Genomic DNA, 24,633 nt, shown 5'->3' with positions numbered 1-24,633 from the left:
GTTAATGATACTAGTGTATAAAGGCCATATTCTGGCTATTCCCTGTCTCTGTGTGATCAGCAGCAGCCAGTGGAAATGATCAGTCAGTCTGCTACTCAGCCAGAGTCTTTTTGGGAGAGATGCAGGTAACACCATAGAGATTGAATGATAAGCAAGGTTCAATGCTATACACACCATAGAGATAGAATGACTAGCAGGAGAGACACTGGTTACACCATAGAGATAGAATGGTTAGCAAGGGTCAACGCTACACCAGACCTGTTTCAGCTTAGTGAGCTTGTCTTCGTAATGACGTCAAATAACAACCAACAGAGGAGAGGCATAGTTGTCTGAAGCACAAACGGATCTGACAACCAGGCTAAATTTACCGCAGATGCTAAATAGGCTATGTTTGCTGTATGGAACATCCAATAACGCAGTATTGCCTAGTTTAACATTTCTATGTACACTCTTAGAAAAAGGGGTTCTTGGCTGTCCCCATTGGATAACCATTTTTGGTTCCAGGTAGAAGAACCCTTTTGGGTTCCATGTAGAACACTCTGTGGTTTTTACCTGGAACTAAAAAGGGTTCTTCAAAGTATTCTCCTACAGCCAAAGAACCTTTTTAGGTTCCAGATAGCACCTTTTTTCTAAGAGTGTAGCCTCTAGAGGAGTATACTACAAAGCAAGATCAATGAGTTAGCCAGTTAACTTTGATAAACAACAATAACTATTCATTTTCTGATTCAGTAGGAAAGCTAAACTTCGATATGTGCTGCTGGTTGTTGAGTGAATTAGACCATGGCAAGTTTAAAGAATATATTTCGAATAAATGTAAAGTTATTTCAGGTTATTTAGGCAAGTTAGCTGGCTAACTCCTTGCTTCTGCTTTGTAGTATACCCTCAGGCCCTGGACGTTTGTCTGACACATACACACAGAGTTCACTGAGAATCCTCCCATACACAAGCACTTGTACAACTTAAATTGAACCCCATCTCCAACACACACACACTCACACACACACAATGTCACACTCTCTCACACGCGCGCACAAACGCTTGCACGCAAGCACACACTTACACACACTTACACACACATACACAACCTGTGTAACTCCTGAAGCTTTTAGCCTTCCTAATCACTCCAGACATTTCAGATGCCCATTCAGTCCTCTCCTCTTTCCTCCACTTTTCTCCTCCACTCCTCTTTCTCACTATCCTCTTCCTTTCCTCTCCATTCCTATCCTCTCCCCCATCACAGTTAGGGGAGAACAGGAACAGCAGCAACTGCACTTCCCCTCACCAGTCCACCCTCCCCTCTCTCTCTCCCCCCCCCTTTACTTGGTGCTTAAGTGCTGTGATTAGATTTCACTGCAGTTGACAGCAACACACACACACAGACACACACTGACACACACACCACATGGTCACACGTAAGCTTGAAGTGGGAAGAGAAGGAGGGGAGGGGGGAATTGGCGGTCAAGTAGAGCAGAGGATGAAAAACCTAGAGAGGAGAGGTAGAGAGATTGAGGAGGAGGTATTGAGGCGACACATGAATATGTATGCCAGGGCTCCCATAGGTGTCATAAAAGGCATAGGTGTGGATGAGAAAGGGGAGGAAGGTAGGTAGTAAAATGCTCTGGATGGCTGAGGAGGGGGGGTGCCCATTGTCCTGTGTGTGTAGCTTTAAGAAGAGCAAGGTATTGTGTTTAATTTGAAAATAGCATAGTGTGTGTATTTTTCATAGTGTGAAAAAAAACACACACACACAGCACGACCTACGGTATGCGAGATAAAGGTGACTGACCTTGGCAGGGCAGAGTGAGGGAGAGGTGTCACAGCATACATGCATACACACACACACTCATTCACTCTTACACAAGCACACACACACAGGGATCTAGGGAGGGAGGACAGAGACGCAACTCCAGACATGAGAGAGATGTGCATGAGGGAGCCCTGACCACCACCCGATGTACGAGTCTACCTCCCTCCTCAAGGACAGGGAGGAGAGGGGATCAATGGAGGAAGGGAGCAGAGGCAGGAGAAGAAGAGCGCTAAGCATAACCGATAGGCCAGGGCAAAGGGGTAAGGAAGAGGGGAGGAAGGAGGAGGGGTTATTGTACCACACCATCACCCCTCCTATGGCTGCCACTGTAGAAGTCCATGGATTTTTAGATCACAGGAGGCACACATACTAAAACAAAATGGGTACACACTCGGAAGGAGGCAGAGCACCCACACACACCTTGTGTGACTGGCTGTGTCCCTGGGACGATCGTGCTGAATGGGTCTCTATAGCCCTGCGGGCCCCAGATTCTCTTACAGGCTAGAACACCCAGCCCCTCGATCTGCAGCCACTCCCTCCTCTCTTCTCCTGCCCTATAAGGACAGACCCAGGCTAGGACTACACTGAGGGTGGAAGCTGAGGGGAGAGGGGGCAGAGCCTAAACTGAAAGGGGAACTGAACTGGTGTCCTGGGCTGGTAGGGGATGCAACCATTTGACTTATGCTAAACGGGAGATAATATGTGATGTGTATGCATACCAAGTGGGGCATATGTGGTGGCTGCCCTAAATCATGATACACTGTGAGGCAGTTTATGTTTGCACAGCAGAAAACTGTTATGCTGATTTAAAGAAGCAATAAAACTGACCTTCTTAAGACTAGTTGAGTATCTGGTGCATCTACTCCCTTCACAGAACAGCGCAAACTGGCTCTAACCAGAATAGAAAGAGGAGTGGGAGGCCCCGGTGCACAACTGAGCAAGGTGACAAATACATTAGAGTGTTTAGTTTGAGACAGTCCTCAACTGGCAGCTTCATTAAATAGTACCCGCAAAACACCAGTCTCAACGGCAACAGTGAAGAGGCGACTCCGGGAAGCTGGCCTTCTAGGCAGAGTTGCAAAGAAAAAGCCATATCTCAGACTGGCCAATAAAAATAAAAGATTAAGATGGGCAAACGAACACAGACACTGGACAGAGGAACTCTGCCTAGAAGGCCAGCATCCCGGAGTCGCCTCTTCACTGTTGACGTTGAGTGTTTTGCTGGTACTATTTCATAAAGCTGCCAGTTGAGGACTTGTGAGGTGTCTGTTTCTCAAACTAGACACGCTAATGTACTTGTCATCTTGCTCAGTTGAGCACCGAGGCCTCCCACTCTTCCTTCTATTCTGATTACAGCCCGTTTGCACTGTTCTGTGAAGGGAGCGTTATACAAGATCTTCAATTTCTTGGCAATTTCTCGCATGGAATAGCCTTAATTTCTTAGAACAAGAATAGACTGACGAGTTTCAGAAGAAAGTTATTTGTTTCTGGCCATTTTGAGCCTGTAATCAAACCCACAAATGTTGATGCTCCAGATACACATTAGTCTAAAGGCCTGTATTATTGCTTCTTTAATCAGTACAACAGTTTTCAGCTGTGCTAACATAATTGCAAAAGGGTTTTCTAATGATCAATTAGCCTTTTAAAATGATAAACTTGGATTAGCTAACACAACGTGCCATTGGAACACAGGAGTGATGATTGCTGACAATGGGCCTCTGTACACCTATGTAGATATTCCATAACAAATCAGCCGTTTCCAGCTACAATAGTCATTTACAACAATAACAGTGTCTACACTGTATTTCTGATAAATTTGATGTTATTTTAAATGGACAGAAAATGTGCTTTTCTTTCAAAAACAAGTGACCCCAAAATTTGAACAGTAGTGTATATATATGTTTGGTTTCTCAAATGACTGCCTCGCCTGGTTCACCAACTACTTCTCAGACAGAGTTCAGTGTGTCAAATCGGAGGGCCTGTTGTTCCGGATCTCTGGCAGTCTCTATGGGTGTGCCACAGGGTTTAATTCTCGGGCCGACTCTTTCTCTATATACATCAATGATGTCGCTCTTACTGCTGGTGATTCTCTGATCCACCTCTACGCAGACGACACCATTCTGTATATCTCTGGCCCTTCTTTGGACACTGTGTTAACTAACCTCCAGACAGGTTTCAGTGCCATACAACTCTCCTTCCGTGGCCTCCAACTGCTCTTAATTGCAAGTAAAACTAAATGCATGCTCTTCAACCGATCGCTGCCCGCACCTGCCCGTCCAGCATCACTACTCTGGACGGTTCTGACTTCTAAACTCTCCTTCCAGACTCACATTAAGCATCTCCAATCCAAAATTAAATCTAGAATCGGCTTCCTATTTCGCAACAAAGCATCCTTCACTCATGCTGCCAAACATACCCTCGATAAACTGAATATCCTACCGATCATTGACTTCGGCGATGTCATTTAGAAAAAGGTCTCTAACACTCTACTCAGAAAATGGGATGCAGTCTATCACAGTGCCATCCGTTTTGTCACCAAAGCCTCATATACTACCCACCACTGCGACCTGTATGCTCTCGTTGGCTGGCCCTCGCTTCATTTTCCACCAAACCCACTGGCTCTCGGTCATCTATAAGTCTTTGCTAGGTAAGGCCTCACCTTATCTCAGCTCGCTGGTCACCATAGCAGCACCCACCCATAACACGCGCTCCAGCAGGTATATTTCACTGGTCACCCCTAAAGCCTATTCCTCTTTTGGCCGCCTTTCCTTCCAGTTCTCTGCTGCCAATGACTGGAACGAATTCCAAAAATCACTGAAGCTGGAGATTCATATTTCCCTCTCTAACTTTAAGCATCAGCTGTCAGAGCAGTTCACAGATCACTGCACCTGTACATAGCCATCTGTTAATAGCCCATCCAACTACCTCATCCCCATATTGTTATTATAATTGTTTTGCTCCTTTGCACCCCAGTATCTCTACTTGCACATTCATCTTCTGCACATCTATCACTCCAGTGTTTAATTGCAATATTGTAATCTTCGCCACTACGACCTATTTATTGCCTTACCTCCCTAATCTTACCTCATCTGCACACACTGTATATAGATTTTCTTTCTATTGTGTTATTGACTGTACATTTGTTTATTCCATGTGTAACTCAGTGTTGTTGTTTGTGTCGCACTGCTTTGCTATATCTTGGCCAGGTCGCAATTGTAAATGAGAACTTGTTCTCAACGGGCCGACCTGGATAAATAAAGGTGAAATAAAAAATAAATAAAATATAAAATATATTCAAAAAAATATATATAGTGTATGATGTGGAAGTTATCACAATATGCCTTAAGAAGGAGTTGCATGAAGGAGCATGTACGCTCCTCAAAGAACGAATGCATGAGATAAACGCCTGGTCAGGAACAATTGGGCATATCACTCCAACATCACAGATACTGTAGTGTAGATACATAGTACAGGAAGTATAGCTTGTTTAGCTTTAGAGCTCCTTCTTGTAATGGGTTAGTCAGTCTATGACATCCTCCTCCCTTTACAGTCTGAACAAAGCTGGACATAACACACAAATGCTATGCTTCACTCCTGGTCATTTTGCCACCTCTTAAATACCAAAAGGTTTCACACATTTAGCAGGCGCCTTAGGGAAAGGGGGATACCTAGTCAGTTGTACAACAATGCATTCAACTGAAATGTGTCTTCCGCATTTAACCCAACCCCTCTGAATCAGAGAGGTGCAGGGGGCTGCCATAAACGACATCCACGTCTTCGGCGCCCGGGGAACAGTGGGTTAACTGCCTTGCTCAGAGGCAGAAGGTCAGATTTTTACCTTGTCAGCTCGGGGATTCAAACCTTTTCGTTACTGGCCCAACGCTCTAACCACCTTAGGGAAGTCATGCAAAAGATAAACAAGTAGAAAGGGACCAAAACAGCAGCTAACTCCTTCAAAGTGGTACAGTGAGGCAGGGAAAAGGGATCACATGGAAGAAGACTATAAAGATGTACTAATTGTACGTAGGAGGAAAACACATACACTAAACCTAAAAAATGCACACAAACACACACATTCCAAGAAAACAGAAACCCAGACACACATGCATGCAGACTGTCACTAACAAATTCAATTAGCAGGAGCACTAATAATACATTTTCAGAGGGCTGCTAGTCCCATCTCTGCTGCCAGCATCCACCAGCATATGCACAGTAAGTGCACCAATACAGAGCATCAATCAACACATAAGACTACAGAAGCATTACCAAAGAGAACTGCGGTCCAGAACTCCAGACCTTCACTGCAGAGTTACAGGATCTACAGTACCAGCATCTTCCTGGTGACTGTGATAGCCAGCGCATTCATAACGTACCTATGAGCTCTATGTGACACTTCATAAGCATTGACTGGTTCTAATCAACTCTCCCAGTGGTCAAACTATTAAAAGAGCAATACCATACCACAAGGTCACCTTTGCTGTTCACTCTGTGCCATATCCCTATCTTCATGGCTGGTACAATGCACAAACCTCCCTTTTGTCTAATAAGAGTGGGCTTCTTACTTTCTGAATCAGGTTTCCTAAAAACAGTTTGATTCTAAATGTGCTTACCCCATAAGCATAAAATCTTATTCATAAACTTGGTTAAAAGCATAATATAGGGGCCACACATCAGGACTTAAAACAAACACAGTTATAAGCAGAATACATTTAAAAGGCAAGCTATAAAGACGTGAGTATAGTACAATCCATTTGTTCCTTCAAATTATTTTTCTAAACAGATCTCACACCAGTACCAATTTCCCTCTAACCCCTAACATTTCCTCACTAGAAGGGAGTGCCCAGCCCTGTGTGGGATTGAGTGGTGAGGAACTCACTTTCTCATTCATATAATAGGGGTCCAAGTCCTCCAGTGGTACCGCCACCAGCCCATTAGGAATGTCCCCGTAGATGAAGGGAAGGGACTTCCCAGCCTCCAGATCACCGTTGGGCATGGGTTCTTCCTCTTCTTCCTCGCGGTGACTGCTGTCCGACTTGGGCTTGGGCTTCTTCTTGATCTTCTCCTGGAATTGGCGCTCCTCGATATTACGGAGCGACTCGGGGGTGAACTGCTTGAAGCTGTCAGGTCCTGGGGGTGCGAGACCGGGCGCGGCCATGTTTTCATCCTACAGATATTTCCGCTTTATTTAAATTTCATTCAGGACATCCGGCTCTGAGAGAGAGAGAGAGAGAGAGAGAGAGAGAGAGAGAGAGAGAGAGAGAGAGAGAGAGAGAGAGAGAGAGAGAGAAAGAGGGAGGGAGAGAGGGGAAATAGAGACAGGATATAAGGTATAAATGCTGACAACTCCATTTCTCTAATGAAATTCAAGTTGAGAACATCCATTTTCACTAAGAACTTTGGTCATGATTTAAGTAAAAAAGACAGCAGTTCAGCATTTGGGTAAACAGCCTGTCCTACTATCAAGTTTCAAAATGGAAAAAGTAATAATGATCTCATTTAAAATATCACCTTGGGTAGAATCAAATGGAACAAAACTCAGGTCTCTTTTAGTTCAAATAAGATGGTAGAACTAACAACGAGACAAATTAAATGTCTACTTTATATTTTATTATGGTGCTTATTAACAAGACTTGTCTGTCTGTCTGTGTTTCTCCCTAAGCCTGAGACAGGGTGGAATTTTATATCTCTGTCAGAGATGGAGCCAACAAAGCAAGGCATCCAGACTAATGGATGTGCAACCATTTGGAACCAGAGCCATCTCTCTCTCTCTCTCTCTCTCCTTCTCTCTCTCCTCCCTCTCCTCATACAAACAAATGCTACATAAATCAGGGCTGCCATTGACGGTATAACAGAGAGCTGTGTCTCCAATCTACTTCATTCATTCATTCATGGTGGCTCTGATGTGGCCTGGTTGGCCTGTTGATGACCCTACAGGGAGAAAAATGAATGGCCCCCTTCAGCCCTTTGTGTCTGTCTGTATGTCTGTCTGCTGCATGGGCTCTTCCCTTGTCCCAGGTGACCTGTGCTGCTTCTGGATGGAGGGAACTCTGTTAAGTGTCTGTCTGGATTATCTGACTAATGTTTGATCTTTAGGAGTCTCTCTCTCTATCTCTCTCTGAAAAACCTTACATAACGTATCTTAATAAGATATTCCATTTGTAACCACATTCTGACTCCGAAGTAGTAGGAACTATGGCATCTTAATCCATATATGGGTCCTTCAGAACCTTCTTCCATTTCGGTCTCAATTTTAGAAAAAATGTTCTCGGTCCTGTGCGGTTGTAATTCAAACAAATACACGTGTGAACACCAAACCTTGTTTTAAATGTGAACTTATTAGAGAAGAAACAGTGAATGAAGTGTGCCAATATATTACAGCGCACCTGTATGATGTTATTATTTTTATCCCATGTATATAACCAAGCTATCATTTCTCATTGTGTATTTATTCCTTGTTTTTTTCTACTATTATACTTTTTTTTGTATTGGGAGTAAAAGCATTTAACTGTTAGTCTGTTGTTTCATTTATATTGTCTTATCTGATATAGCTACATTTTCAATAATCATCATCATTAACATTGCAGTGCATGTTATAGTGGTTAGGCTCCATTTCATGACTAATTCATGAATCCTGGCACAAAGGAAAAAGTTGATGATTGTGTGCTTTCACACTCAATCAATAAAAATATGCTTTGTCCTGAACTTTCGAACCATGCAATAATTATTTTCCAGCTTGCCTATATGGCTCAGGTATGTTAGGTGGAAGAATGAAGTGAAGCATCCAACATATAGGTTTGAAGTTATTCACCATAATCAATATAGGCCCACTCGTTGGGTCATTGTCTTTGCTTCACGTTCAGCTAGATGTTTTATTATCATTGTTGCCTCTCACTCCTCCTCTCCATCCCAAAAAAAGAGTATTGGTAGGATCGGAGGTGCAAAAATAAAAATAATTCTCAATTGACAATGCATTTCCATACTCTGTGGTTTAAGACAGTCAAAATTCAACATTTGATTTGAATGATCAATCAAATTTGTTACATCAAGAAGGATGCAATTCGGGTGTTCCTGCATGTGGGCATTCCTGCATCCACAGTTTGGGAACTACTCCTCTACAATATGGTACCCACAGTAGAATAAAAATCTATTTTTATTCATATTGTAGTCCCATGATACTCCCCCACTGAATTCTTGTATGTGACATTTTTGATTAATGCCCCCTCCAGCAAGCTGCCCACAGGTAAGGATGCTTTTCAATAGGAAGCAACGGCTGAGTTGTGAATTGATAATCTGTTTTAGGTTTTCCATCCATTCTAACCTTTTTGCATAATTTGTGCTCCTTTTTCACAGGGGGTTCTGGCTGATGACCTGTCTCCATAGCTGATAGAAACGGAGAAGGAATATCATCCCCAAAGTAGAGGTCGACCGATTATGCTTTTTCAATGCCGATACCGATACCGATTACTGGAGGAACATAAAAAAAAAGGGCCGATACCGATCAATCGGCTGATTTTTAAATATATATTTGTAATGAAGACAATTACAACAATACTGAATTAACACTTTTATTTTAACTTAATATAATACGTAAATAAAATCTATTTAGTCGCAAATAAATAATGAAACATGTTCAATTTGGTTTAAATAATGCAAAAACACAGTGTTGGAGAAGAAAGTAAAAGTGCAATATGTGCCATGTAAAAAAGCTAACGTTTATAAGTTCCTTGCTCAGAACATGAGAACATATGAAAGCTGATGGTTCCTTTTAACAGGGGTCTTCAATATTCCCATTTAAGAAGTTTTAGGTTGTAGTTATTATAGGAATTATAGGACTATTTCTCTCTAAACCATTTGTATTTCATATACCTTTGACTATTGGATGTTCTTATAGGCACTTTAGTATTGCCAGCCTAATCTCGGGAGTTGATAGGCTTGAAGTCATAAACAGCACATTGCTTGAAGCACAGCGAAGAGCTGCTGGCAAACTCAGGAAAGTGCTGGTTGAATGAATGCTTACGAGCCTGCTGCTGCCTACCACCACTCAGTTAGACTGCTCTATCAAATCATAGACTTAATTAGAATATAATGAAGACACAGAAATACGTCCTGGTCAGTTCCTGGATGGGAGACCAGATGCTGCTGGAAGTGGTGTTGGAGGGGCAGTAGGAGGCACTCTTTCCTCTGCTCTAAAAAAAATATCCCAATGCCCCAGGGCAGTGCCCTGTGTAGGGTGCCGTCTTTCGGATGGGACGTTAAACGGGTGTCCTGACTCTCTGAGGTCATTAAAGATCCCATGGCACTTATCGTAAGAGTAGGGGTGTTAACCCCGGTGTACTGGCTAAATTCCCAAATCTGGCCCTCAAACCATCACGGTCACCTAATAATCCCCAGTTTACAATTGGCTCATTCATCCCCCTCCTCTCCCCTGTAACTATTCCCCAGGTCATTGCTGCAAATGAGAATGTGTTCTCAGTCAATTTACCTGGTAAAATAATGGATAAAAATAAAATATATATATATTTTTAATTAATATGGTCAAATCCAGAAACTATCATTTCGAAAACAGAACGTTTATTCTTTCAGTGAAATACAGAACCGTTCCGTATTTTATCGAATGGGCGGCAAACCCTAAGTCTAAATATTGCTCTTACATTGAACAACCTTCAAAGTTATGTCATAATTATGTACAATTCTGGCAAATTAATTATGGTCTTTGTTAGGAAGAAATGGTCTTCACACAGTTCGCAACGAGCCAGGCGGCCCAAACTGCTGCATATACCCTGACTGCTTACACGAAATGCAAGATAAGTGATACAATTTCCCTAGTTAAAATAAATTAGTTAGCAGACAATATTAACTAAATATGCTGTTTTTTAAAAATGTAGTTGTATATTGATTTTAAGAAAGGCATTGATGTTTATGGTTAGATACACATTGGTGCAACGACAGTGCTTTTTTCGCGAATGCGCTTGTTAAATCATCACCCGTTTGGCGAAGTAGGCTGTGATTCGATGATAAATTAACAGGCACCACATTGATTATATGCAAAGCAGGACAAGCTAGATAAACTAGTAATATCATCAGCCATGTGTAGTTAACTAGTGATTATGTTAAGATTGATTGTTTTTTATAAGATAGGTTTAATGCTAGCTAGCAACTTACCTTGGCTCCTTGCTACACTCTCGTAACAGGAGGTCAGCCTGCCATGCAGTCTCCTCGTGGAGTTCAATGTAATCGGCCATAATCAGCGTCCAAAAATGCAGATTCCCGATTGATATGAAAACTTGAAATCGGCCATAATTAATCAGCCATTCCAATTATTCGGTCGACCTCTACCCCAAAGATACTACTAATATTTACAACTATGCTGATGTGGAAGAGGAGGGCAGACATTGTCGCTAAACTGCTTGAAGTCAAAATTGCATTGCCACTTACCATTAGTCACATGTTCAATACGATGTTCTGCAAAAATACTAACAATACAGAAATATTATTGCTCTATTATGAGGTTCTGCCAATCATATGTTGGAAACCATTATCAAGGAAACCTACAGTAGTTGATCACTTTGTGTAGATAGTAACAAGTGATTCTAAGAACAAGAATAACTGTTACCTGTAGGCCAATGTCTCTATCACAGGCCGCAAAGGGTAAGGTATACCCTAAATAAAATAATCTGTGATTGATAATTGTGCTTGCCTCTCATTTTCCAGTCGACATGGAACAACTTAATATGCAATATAGTTATACCTATGGCTTGCATAACCAACTCAGTGCTCATAACCAACTCAGTTAGCGTCCTCCCTGAGATTTGAAGGTTGGACAGTTTGATCGCTTGTCAAGTCATACCAGACTGTAAAAATGGGACCCGATGCGTCTCTGCTTGGCACTCAAGATAGATTGGGAGTAAGGCCCAGAGATAGATGAGCGTCCTATCCAGGGTGTGTACTTGTACGTCAAGCTGCCTCACACTACAGAAACAGGAGATAGGCTCCTGCTCCTATGAGCCATTGTGGCTTGCAAAAGCAAAGGCTCGTGCAAAGCTAATCTCTTACTTTGGCTTACAGCTTTAACAGTATTGAGTCAGGGAACAGCTGTACTGCTCAAGAAAATATGGTGTCACAGTACTGAAGGGGCAGAGCAGGCAGGTGGGCTTCCTATCTCTTGTGGGAATATCCTGATGGTGCCATGACATGACAACCAGTTTCTCTAAATACTGTCCCACCAATGACTAATGTAAAGACTAATGGCCAAAGGGGTCCTTCTCTGCTTGCTCTCTCACACATAGTCAGTGTCAAAATATGTGTATTTTATTTGTTGAACCAGAATGATTTTAGTAGGTTAAGTCCATCTAGTCATCTCTTAAAATGTGTTGACCCTCCTTTCACCATAGCCAGCTAGCTAGATAACGTATCGAACCTACATCGCTAACTACATATACTAGCCATCATTGCTAGTAACTACTAGTAGCTTGCAGCAAGCACCATGCCCGGTCTGTTTCCCCGTGTCCCCTCCCGAGAACTCCTTGCTCACCAGCTGTCCTAGCCAGCATAACACATAATCTGAGTCATTCAGTTTATAGCACTGCTTTGCCTCTTCCTCTCTGATCCAGAAATACTTTTACGAAATTAAGAGCACCGGCATTACTGTCTGGGCATAGCTAGCAAGCCCAGACAACCTTTTTCCCCTCACTTTACCAAAATCCCGCCCACAGTGTTTGAATGACAGGTCTAACATCAAAAATGAAAATGCAAATGAGCAATGAGGAAACTAAATAGCAAAAGGAAGCATTGCAATTGATTGATTGAATTTGATTGATCATTATAATTGACAGTCTAAAAATACACAGCGTATAAAAAATAATTGTCAATTGCTGTTGACGATTTTATTTTGTCACAATGCATGCTGTCGCAAGGACATGAAATTTAAAAAATGAGTAATTATTTGTAATTTAAGCCTTCAAATTTCGTTTTTAAATGTGTCAGTGTTGTACTGGATAGTAGGCCTACCATGGAAATGAAATATTAAACATACTTTGCGATGTATTTTTCAAATTGGCAGGCATCATGCATACTCAATCATGAAAATGATATAGCAATAAAAAAAAATCTTTCAAATTTGCATTGTGTCACAAAATGCATAAACATTTAGGAAATTGCTAACATGATATTGATTTAACATTTGACCATTTGCATTTCCTATTGAGCTTGGGCAGCTAATCGCTTTCATAAAGAAACAAGTCAAAACCATGAAAATCGTTCTAACCTAAACCACTGACCTCAGAGATTGTACCACTAGGAAATTAACTCGGCGTTTTAAGTAACCCAACGCAACCTCCAAGTCTCCTTCCACAAATGCTACATGAATTGATCTACTTTCAAGGTGAATAACAAACACCAATGCAACACAAGACATACAGGGACCTCATTTAGGCCTACTAATGATGGCATAGAGGAGCTGTCCCACCGGCTTTTCTACAGGGAATGTATCAAGTAAATCAAGACTATTCATTATGTTCTCATTCGGGCTGCAGGTAAACCATGTCATTGTAATAGCCAACCACATTTCAAGAAGAATCACCCTGTGATGCAAAATATTTCATTCAAAAAATTAAGGCTACTCACGTGTCCATTCATTCGCTGCGAGTGCATGCTGTTCCTAATTTCATCCCGGACATTCAAACCCAATAAGCATGCGTATTTATCAATAGCATAATTGTAACATCCGTTCACATTTTCTACAGACAGACGAATGATTAGTCCATTGTGAGGATTGTTAATCGCATGAAACCGAACCGGAGATGTTAGAAAAACTCCAGTGGCTTCTGGAAGCCGCAGCACGGTCTCCTTCGATCCCACTGCCTGTCGCTGTTCCTTTCAGCACCACTGATGCAGCCTCAAACGAAGCGCTCGCTGGAGTCCTCTACGCATGTGTCCTCTATGCCAAGAAAATACATCCAAACGCCCGCTTCGAACACACCGACAGCGTTCTTGCGCAAAATAGTACGCAGCATAATCTGGATATGTATACAACAAAAGTTCAACATTCACCTTTTGCTACCATTTCTGTCAAGCCGTCTAAGCATACAGTTTGGCGCATTTGTTCGATATATCCAACGTATGCACCACACCTAACGCACTGCAACTGCCTCTGCAACGCAATGCTGCAAGGCCAACGCAGCGTTTCATTGGAAATTAATGTAATTCTGGTGTACCAAAATGCAATGACTCTGGTGGTGTGTTTGAAGCGTTTGAAGTGTTTGACGCCTGTAAATGAACTATTTATCGCAACTGTTGCATTCCGTTATTGAGAGGGGAGTTAAGGACTATGAAACTGAGAACACTGGACATCGTGGAGACTGAACTGAAGAGGAGGAGCAGAGGAGTGAAGATCGATTGGGGAGAGAAACGCAACTGGATAGAGGAGTCTACACGGCCGGTCGAGGTTAGCAGCAGCATGCGATATCCTAGTGAGGGCCTAGTGTGCCTCTGTAGCGTCACCAAATGCTAGTGGCACACATAATTCAATAAAAAAACTAATTGATAGTTCCTAATATAGCATCGACTGGATAGGCTACTGAATGAAAGCACTGTGGATTGGAATAGGCTATATACACAAATATAAACACAATATAGTCATGGTGTGCTTTCAGCGTTGTGGCACACATCTATGAATGAACAGGGTACCCTAAACTCCAGCCAACAATGGAAGTCATTCAGAAAACGATTCATGTTTCCCATGTCAGGACAACAATCGATTAAATGATGAGTGGATTTCCTCCTCAAAAAGTTGTCATTACAAGCTATTACTTGATAAACCACATATTACATGTAAAACCGTTAAGCAAGGTAAAATGCGCACTTTTTTGGCCTATTTGTTATAAACTGGTAATAACGTTTCAACTGTATGGTCTATCAGTCTTACTTTGTATTGTAGTCCATGCACTGTTTACACACACGCGCGTGCCTTGACGTGTGGGCCAAAGCCTTTACTAAAATACTGCAGTAAAGAGGATGCTTCTGGGTAGGCAACTATGACAGAGCCACAATACCACTTGAAAACATGCAGTGATGGTAGAAATTCTAGGCTGTCATTCATTTAACTGTGTTGCTCCAAAACAATCTCTACCCGAGGTAAATTGTATACATTGCTATTATTTTGATAAGGTGTTTTGTTATGCTCCCCAAAAACCATTGACGGCTCTATTTTAGTACCACACCCGAGAAGGCTGCCTAGGTGCGATAAGGTTCCTAAAATGAACATGTAAGGGTTATAACACCATCTTGGACATTTATTTCCACCTCTATTTGGGGATGGGGCTGTAAAGATGGGAGGGGTACCGCGGTCCCTCTTCAACTGCCAAAACTGAGGCATAAGCCTACCTATCTCACGTAATAGAACCTGAAAATGAGTACTGCAAGGGGAGGGGTAATCGAGTGAGGGTGGGGTGCTGTGCAAGAGGGGTAAAACTATCACAATTACAGTTAAATTATTTTACAAAGGATTAGGGTGTCGAGAATATACATTGACTCAAAGCGCATACCGGTACTTTTTAGGGCGCCATGTATATTTTGACACATTGAAATCTCATTCCGTTCAGAGGCAGGCCAACACCCCAATTTACCTGCTTTATCACTAGCCACCCCTTTCCGCAGTATAAGCTCATCTTTTCAGCTAAAGAAAGTAATCCATACATGTATTTTTGGTTTTCCATGCATATTTGCCCAAGCTTTGACAAGGAGCCCTATACACAAACGCGAGGATAAAAGATGCTGAGGGGGACCGCTCTGCGGCATTGGGGTGCAGTTGTAGACAGGGAAGTAGCATGCATGGTCCATCCTCCACCAAAACCCAGCCTGACAAGACAACAGGATATTTACTTACTTTTCCCGCATTAACAGAAATCCAGACAGCCGGCACTGAACTGCAGATGTCCAAAAGATTCGGGAGAAACTGCGGCTGTCGCCATATTGTTGCTGCTAACTCCCTTCCCAGTGCGTGCGGGTACCCTGCATAATTGATGACTCTCAGCAAATTGTTAGGGAGTGTCGGTAAATGCCTTTGGTTTGAAAACGGCCCAGGGACCGTAAGATCGCAAAACAAAATGAAACAAAGTTATTGAACTAATAGTTAAGAAGACTATCGTATAATTCGTTATCCAAAAGTTAAAATGGACGATTTGTGGGTTTGTTTTAGTGGATGACAAAACTGTTACATTACCTCCACCTCCCAGGAATAAATATATACTCGATTTGAATGTGCATGGTTTCTAAGAAGCCACCATTAAGCATGAATTATACTTAGGTGAGTCCCTTAGGTGAGTCATAAGCATGCCCTTCCTCTTGATTAGAAGGAAACCTGAGAGGGAATTAACCATATAAGTCCTGATATCCCAGCAAAAAATCGTATTTTTATTTATCAGACTTTCATATATCTGCATGTCCAGCCCTTACACTTAACCTCACAATGATGTGTTTTAGCATTTTTTATTCGGGACAACCAGGGTTACACGTAGAACAATTTAACATAAACAGTTGCATTCATGAGTTTTATTGATAACAGTCACAAAAAATATGGTCCACCAAAGGAAAACCCTGATAAAAATGAATTTCTATGAAGTCTGTAAGTACAGAAATGTTTTGCTCACTGGGAATTGAATATCCAACTAGTCAGTGACAACTCTGTGGTGTTTGTGACAGCAATTATGTGAGCTTTTTAAAGTATTAGGCTATAGACACTCTGTCATGGGATTTCCGCAGTATATTCGGAAGGTAATCAGACCGCCTGACTTTTTTCCTATTTTTCCCTCATAAATCTACACAAAATACCCCATAATGACAGTGAAAACAGGTTTTTAGAAGTTTTTACACATTTATACAAAAAAAAACTGAAATACCTTGATTACATAAGTATTCAGACCCTTTGCTATGAGACTCAAATTGAGCTCAAGTGCATTCTGCTTTGATTGATCCTCCTTGAGATGTTTCTCCAACTTGATTGGAGTCCATCTGTGGTGAATTAAATTGATTGGACATGATTTGGGAAGTCACATACCTATCTATATTAAGGTCCCCCAGTTGACAGTGCATGTCAGAGAAAAAAACGCCCATGAGGTTGAAAGAATTGTCCGTAGAGCTCCGAGACAGGATTGTGTTGAGGCACAGATCTGGGGAAGGGTACCAAAAAATGTATGCGGCATTGAAGGTCCCCAAGAAAATAGTGCCTCCATCATTCTAAAGTGGAAGAAGTTTGGAACCACCAAGACTCTTCCTAGAGCTGACCACCCAGCCAAACTGAGCAATCGGGGTAGATCAACAAGATTCTTCTGGTCTGATGAAACCAAGATAGAACTCTTTGGCCTGAATGCACAGTATCCCATCTGGAGGAAACCTGGCACCATCCCTATGGTGAAGCATGGTGGTTGCAGCATCATGCTATGGGGATGTTTTACAACGGCAGGGACTGGGAGACTAGTCAGGATCGAGGGAAAGATAAACGGAGCAAAGTACAGAGAGATCCTTGATGAAAACCTGCTCCAGAGCTCTCAGGACCTCAGATTGGGGGCGAAGGTTCACCTTCCAACAGGACAATGACCCTAAGCACACAGCAAAGACAATGCAGGAGTGGCTTCGGGACAAGTCTCTGAATATCCTTGAGGGTCTCAGCCAGAGCCCAGATTTGAACCCAATCAAATATCTCTGGAGAGACCTGAAAATAGCTGTGCAGCGACCATCCCCATCCAACCTAACAGAGCTTGAGAGGATCTGCAGAGACGAATGGGAGAAACTCCCAATATACAGGTGTGCCAAGCTTGATTTCCAAGAAGACTCAAGGCTTTAATCGCTGCCAAAGGTGCTTCTGAGTAAAGTACTGAGTAAAGAGTCTGAATACTTACGTAAGTGTGATTTCAGTTTTTATTTGTAATACATTTGCAAACAATTTGAGAAAACTGTTTTTGCTTTGTCATTATGGGGTATTGTGTGTAGATTGATGAGGGGAAAAAACAATTTAATCAATTTTATAATAAGGCTATAACGTAACAAATGCATTGCATATTTTTGTAATGTCAGTTGAGTTGAATCAACAAATCACAGCACATATTGATGGGTACACTTCCTGTTTTTGCTTCCTGCTTTTGCTTCCTGCTTTGCTCCTATGGGTATACTCGCAATGGGAGCCAGTCCACCCATTATGCCATCATTGACTTGAATGGGGACGCCCATTCTATTCATTCTATTTCTATGGCATTACATGCAGCCAGGAGCGGAGGAAAGGATAAAATGTTCATGAAACATTTACGAGATTGGCTGCGGAAGCGGGGCCTACTTTGAGTTCTACCCATCTGGTTGCAAGGTGATTTGCACTGACCCCAATCTTCACTTTGAGAAGTAGACTATCTGCAAAAGAGCCTGGCTGTCAATGACCACTTAACGTTCGAAAGCTTTCTGGACGCGTCGGGCGAGGACATGGGCGAAGTAAATGTTGACTCAGTGGGCAATGTCATCTGCATGCTGGTTCTGTGTTCTGTCCATGACAGACTGCGAACATTGTAGGAGGCGTATCAGATAGTGAGGCCTGCTAATTGATTCTCTTTACAGTATACAATTGAGAGCTTATGCATGGGAATGAAAGCAATAGGCTAACATCCATCAGCTGTCAACATAGTAAAAAGTATAATAAAAATAAGTTGATCAGATAAATGTAAAAAAACAAGCCTAGGTCTGTCAGGAATTATTCCCTTTTGACCACATTTAGGATTATATAAATGTAGTCCCCACTAATGTTAGGACTTCCTGTGTGGTCTTGATGATTAAATCTACTTTCCCACAAATCATGGCAACAGTGTTACTCAGATTATCTATTGATAACATAGTCTGAGTGCCAGTCTGTTTTTTGCTATCATGCCAAACAGATTTGGCTTGACAATGAGCAATGGAGTTTGCAAGAGCACAAACAGATCTGAGATGAGGCTAGTATTGGTACCATTGTGAGACAGAGAAAAATGGCAGCATTGTAACGTTTAACTCAATATGCAATATGTAACATTGAAACTTTTGTCCATCTCACTGAAAGGCTCAAACCATCATTTAACACTATAACACATGCCAAATGTATATATAATATGATACATTACATGATTTCATTAAATCCTGGAATTTGCTTGAGCTGGTGTTGCTTATTGTCACGTTCTGACCTTTATTTCCTTTGTTTTGTCTTTATTTAGTAAGGTCAGAGCGTGAGTTGGGGTGGGCAGTCTATGTTTGTTTTTCTATGTTTGGTTTCTGTTTCGGCCTAGTATGGTTCTCAATCAGAGGCAGGTGTAGAGCCGGCCATGAAGCCGGCTCTACGCATCTGGTCTCCAGTGCGTCTCCTTGGGCCGGCGTACATGGCACCAGCCTTACGCATGGTGTCCCTGGTTCGCCAGCACAGCCCGGCTACCGGGAGCATTCAACCAGGTAAGGTTGGGCCGGCTCGGTGCTCAAGAGCTCCAGTACGCCTGCACGGTCCGGTCTATCCAGTGCCACCTCCACGCACCAGCCTTCCGGTGGCAGCCCCCCGTACCATGCTGTCTCGCCTACAGGTGCTCCCGCCTGTCCAGCGCTGCCAGAGCCTTCCTCCTCTCCAGCGCTGCTAGAGTCTCCCGTCTGTCCAGCGCTGCTAAGAGTCTCCCGTCTGTCCTGAGCCGCTAGAGTCTCCCGTCTGTCCTGAGCCGCCAGAGTCTCCCGTCTGTCCTGAGCCGCCAGTCTCCCGTCTGTCCTGAGCCGCCAGAGTCTCCCGTCTGTCCTGAGCCGCCAGAGTCTCCTGTCTGTCCTGAGCCGCCAGAGTCTCCCGTCTGTCCTGAGCCGCCAGAATCTCCCGTCTGTTCTGAGCCGCCAGAGTCTGCCGTCTGTCCTGAGCCGCCAGAGTCTCCCGTCTGTCCTGAGCCACCAGCCAGCCAGGAGCCGCCAGCCAGCCAGGAGCCGCCAGAGCCGTCAGTCAGCCAGGCGATGCCGGAGCCGTCAGTCAGCCAGGCGATGCCAGAATTGCCCTTCACTCCGGAGCTGCCGGAGTCTCCCGCCTGTCCGGCGCTGCCGGAGTCTCCCGTCCATCCGGCGCTGCCGGAATATCCCGTCCATTCGGGACCCATTTCTAGGGTCCTCAGTCCGAGGTCGGCGGTGAGGGTCGCCGTGTTTAAGAGGCCACGGAGGCAGACAATGAGGCGGACAAAAACTGTGGTGAAGTGGGGTCCACGTCCCGCGCCAGAACCGCCACCGCGGACAGACGCCCACCCAGACCCTCCCCGATAGGTTCAGGTTTTTGCGGCCGGAGTCCGCACCTTTGGGGGGGATACTGCCCAGGCTTCCTGTGCGTGTCCTCGCTCCAGTTTCACCAGTGCCCGCACCACGCATCAGGCCTACAGTGCGCCTCGCCTCTCCTGCTCTGTCGGAGTCTCCCGCCTGTTCAGCACAGCCAGAGCCTTCCTTCCCTCCTGCGCTGTCGGAGTCTCCCGCCTGTTCAGCGCAGCCAGCGTTTTCCTCCTCTCCTGCGCTGTCGGAGTCTCCCGCCTGTTCAGCGCAGCCAGCGTTTTCCTCCTCTCCTGCGCTGAACAGGCGGGAGACTTTGAAACAGTTTACTAAAGAAGACGTACAGTTGACGTCGGAAGTTTAAACTAGGTTTTTCACAATTCATGACATTTATTCCTATTAAAAACTCCCTGTCTTAGGTCAGTTAGGATCACCACATTATCTTAAGAATGTGAATGTGAATGTGTTCTTTCATCACATTCCTAGTGGGTGTCACGCCTTGGTCATTGTATTTTGTGTTTTCATTATATATTTGGTCAGGCCAGGGTGTGACAGGGGTTTAGTTTCACGTTCCGTTTGTTGTTTTTGTATTTATAAGTTATTTCATCTTTGTCCCCATGTGCAGTTGGAAACCGTAGTCTGGCTTTTTTATGGCAGTATTGGAGCAGTTGCTTCTTCCTTGCTGAGCGGTCTTTCAGGTTATGTCGATATAGGACTCGTTTTACTGTGGATATAGATACTTTTGTACCTGTTTCCTCCAGCATCTTCACAAGGTCCTTCGCTGTTGTTCTGGGATTCTTTTGCACTTTTCGCACCAAAGTATGTTAATCTCTAGGAGACAGAACGCGTCTCCTTCCTGAGCGTTATGACGGCTGCATGGTCCCATGGTGTTTATACTTGCGTACTATTGTTTGTACAGATGAACGTGGTACCTTCAAGTGTTTGGAAATTTCTCCCAAGGATGAACCAGACTTGTGGAGGTCTACCATTTCTTTTCGGAGGTATTCGCTGATTTCTTTTGATTTTCCCATGATGTCAAGCAAAGAGACACTGAGTTTGAAGGTAGGCCTTGAAATACATCCACAGGTAGACCTCCAATTGACTCAAATGATGTCAATTAGCCTATCAGAAGCTTCTAAAGCCATGACATCATTTTCTGGAAATTTCCAAGCTGTTTAATGGCACAGTCAATTTAGTGTATGTAAACTTCTGAATCACCGGAATTGTGAAACAGTGTGTTATACGTGAAATAATCTGTCAGTAAACAATTGTTGGAAAAATGTATTGTGTCATGCACAAAGTAGATGTCCTAACAGACTTGCCAAAACTATAGTTTGTTAACAAGAAATTTGTGGAGTGGTTGACAAATTAGTTTTAATGACTCCAACCGAAGTGTATCTTAACTTCAGACTTCAACTGTACATCCTTTCTAACTAACTGCAAAAGGCTTCTATGAACGTAAACACTGCCATGGATCTAATTGACACCTGCATTGCTGAGATCAGATATATCAAATCAAACTTTATTTGTGACATACGCCAATACAACATTACCTTGAAAGGCTTACTTACAAGCCCTTAACCAACAGTGCATTAGTTCAAGAAAGAGTTAAGAAAATATTTACCAAATAAACTAAAGTCAAAATTATAAAAAGTAACACAATAAAATAACAATATCGAGGCTACATACAGGGGGTACAGGTTAGTTGAGGTGATTTGTACATGTAGGTAGGAGTGAAGTGACTATGCATAGATAATAAACAGTGAATAACAGCAGTGTAAAAGCAGTTTCCTCTGACACTGCCTAGTATATAGGTCCTGGATGGCAGGAAGCTTGGCCCCATTGATGTACTGGGCCGTACTCACTAACCTCTGTAGCGCCTTACAGTTATATGAGCAGTTACCATACCAAGCAGTGATGCAACCGGTCAGGATGCTCTCAATGGTGCAACTGTAGAACTATTTGAGGATCTAGGGACCCATGCCAAATCTTTTCAGTCTCCTGAGAGGGAAAATATGTTTTGGTGCCCTCTTCACGACTGTCTTAGTGTGTTTGGACCATGATAGTTAATTGGTGATGTGGACACCAAGGAGCTTGAAACTCTCGACCTGCTCCACTACAGCCCTGTCAATGTTAATGGGGGCCTGTTTGGCCTGCCTTTTCCTGTGGTCCACTATCAGCTCCTTTGTCTTGCTCACATTGAGGGAGAAGTTGTTGTCCGGGCACCACACGGCCAGGTCTCTGACCTCCTCCCTCGTCTCATCATCATTGGTGATCAGGCTTACCACTGTTGTATCGTCAGTAAACTTAATGATGGTGTTGGAGTCGTGTTTGGTCACGCAGTTGTGGGTGAACAAGGAATACAGGAGGGGACTAAGCACACACCCGAGGGGCCCCAGTGTTGAGGATCAGCAGATGTGTTGTTGCCTACACTTACCACCTGGGGGCGGCCCATCAGGAAGTACAGGATGCAGTTGATGAGGGAGGTGTTTAGTCCCAGGGTCCTTAGCTTAGGGATGAGCTTTGTGGGCGCTATGGTGTTGAGAGCTGAGCTGTAGTCAATGAACAGCATTCTCACATAGGTGTATCTTTTGTCCAGGTGGGAAAGGGCAGTGTGGGGTGCGATTGAAATTGTGTCATCTGTGAATCTGTTGGGGTGGTATCCAAATTGGAGTGGGTCTAGGGTATCCGGGAGGATGCTGTTGATGTGAGCCATGACCAGCCTTTCAAAGAACTTCATGGCTACCTACGTGAGTGCTACTGGGCGGTAATCATTTTGGCAGGTTACCTTCACTTCCTTGTGCACAGGGACTATGGTGGACTGCTTGAAACATGTAGGTATTACAGACTCAGTCAGGGAGAAAAATGTCAGTGAAGACACTTGCCAGTTGGTCCGTGCATGCTTTGAGTAGCCGTACTGGTAATCCGTTTGGCCCCGCGGCTTTGTGAATGTTGACCTGCTTTAAGGTCTTGCTCACATCAGCTACCAAGAGCGTTATCACATAGTCGTCCAGAACAGCTGGTGCTCTCATGCATGCTTCAGTGTTACTTGCCTCGAAGGGAGCATAAAAGACATTTACCTCATCTGGTAGGCGCGCGTCACTGGGCAGCTCACGGCTGGGTTTCCATTTGTAGTCCGTAATAGTTTTCAAGCCCTGCCACATTCGATGAGCATCAGAGCTGGTGTAGTAGAATTCAATCTTAATACTGTATTGACGCTTTGCTTGTTTGATGGTTCGTCTGAGGTCACATCGGGATTTCTTATAAGTGTCCGGATTAGTGTCCCGCACCTTGAAAGAGACAGCTCCAGCCTTTAGATTGATGTGGATGTTGCCTGCAATCCATGGCTTCTGGTTGGGATACAGTGGGGCAAAAAAGTATTTAGTCAGCCACCAATTGTGCAAGTTCTCCCACTTAAAAAGATGAGAGAGGCCTGTAATTAATTTGCTAATTATGGTGGAAAATAAGTATTTGGTCAATAACAAAAGTTTATATCAATACTTTGTTATATACCCTTTGTTGGCAATGACAGAGGTCAAACGTTTTCTGTAAGTCTTCACAAGGTGAAATTGCTCAATTTGGCTGGGCGGCCAGCTCTAGGAAGAGTCTTGATGGATCCAAACTTCTTCTATTTAAGAATGATGGAGGCCACTGTGTTTCTGGGGACCTTAAATGCTGCAGACATTTGTTGGTACCCTTCCCCAGATCTGTGCCTCGACACAATCCTGTCTCAGAGCTCTATGGATAATTCCTTCAACCTCATGGCTTGGTTTTTTCTCTTCTCTGACATGCACTGTCAACTGTGGGACCTTATATAGGCAGGTGTGTGCATTTCCAAATCATGTCCAATTAATTGAATTTACCACAGGTGGACTCCAATCCAGTTGTAGAAACATCTCAAGGATGACCAATGGAAACAGGATGCACCTGAGCTCAGTTTCGAGTCTCATAGTGAAGGGTCTGCATACTTAAGTAAATAAGTTATTTCTCTTTTCGCTTTGTCAGTATGGGGTATTGTCTGCAGATTGATGAGGATTTTTAAAAATGTAATCCATTTTAGAATAAGGCTCTAACATACGTAACAAAATGTTGAAAAAGTCAAGGGGTCTGAATACTTTCCGAATGCTCTGTATTCCGAGTTAACCATGGATCTCAACACTGACGCAGACCTACAATTCCTCATTGCCAACGACATCTGACCATTCTCCATAGAATCTACAAGACCATTCCCATCAGCAGTCAGAGCGAAGTTCTAGTCGCATGAAGCTCATCAAGAGCTATTTGTGTGCATGCATGAATGAGGCCAGACTATCCAATCTCACTTTGCTTTGTTTTGAGCAAGAAAAATAGCCACGAGAAGATGTCTGCGGGTTGGGGTGATGCGATACAAAATATACAAAATAATTCTGATTTTTCAGGGGGTGCTGCAGCACGTCCTGTGGCTATGGCAAGACATAGACATTTACAAAGTGGTTTGACAACATGAAGGAGGGGAAGATGACGTTTTAAAATGGGACCTTGATTTGTACATAGTTCGTTCACCT

General features: G+C 43.3%; 1 protein-coding gene across 1 annotated transcript in view; it reads right to left on the bottom strand.

Annotated features, from left to right (window-relative positions):
* The window catches only part of LOC109895278 (sodium channel protein type 8 subunit alpha), a 117,033-nt gene extending 101,231 nt beyond the window's left edge, over positions 1 to 15,802 (bottom strand). The window contains exons 1-2 of the mRNA XM_031822881.1: positions 15,690 to 15,802; positions 6,684 to 7,018 (exon numbers count right to left, since the gene is read on the bottom strand). Coding sequence (XP_031678741.1) covers positions 6,684 to 6,962 — 279 coding nt within the window. The 5' untranslated portion in view covers positions 6,963 to 7,018; positions 15,690 to 15,802. The remainder of the gene's footprint in view (positions 1 to 6,683; positions 7,019 to 15,689) is intronic.
* Between the last annotated feature and the right edge of the window lie 8,831 nt (positions 15,803 to 24,633).

Source organism: Oncorhynchus kisutch, linkage group LG1, assembly GCF_002021735.2.
Source record: "Oncorhynchus kisutch isolate 150728-3 linkage group LG1, Okis_V2, whole genome shotgun sequence".
Lineage (NCBI taxonomy): Eukaryota > Metazoa > Chordata > Actinopteri > Salmoniformes > Salmonidae > Oncorhynchus > Oncorhynchus kisutch.
This window is presented reverse-complemented; position numbering and strand designations above follow the sequence as displayed.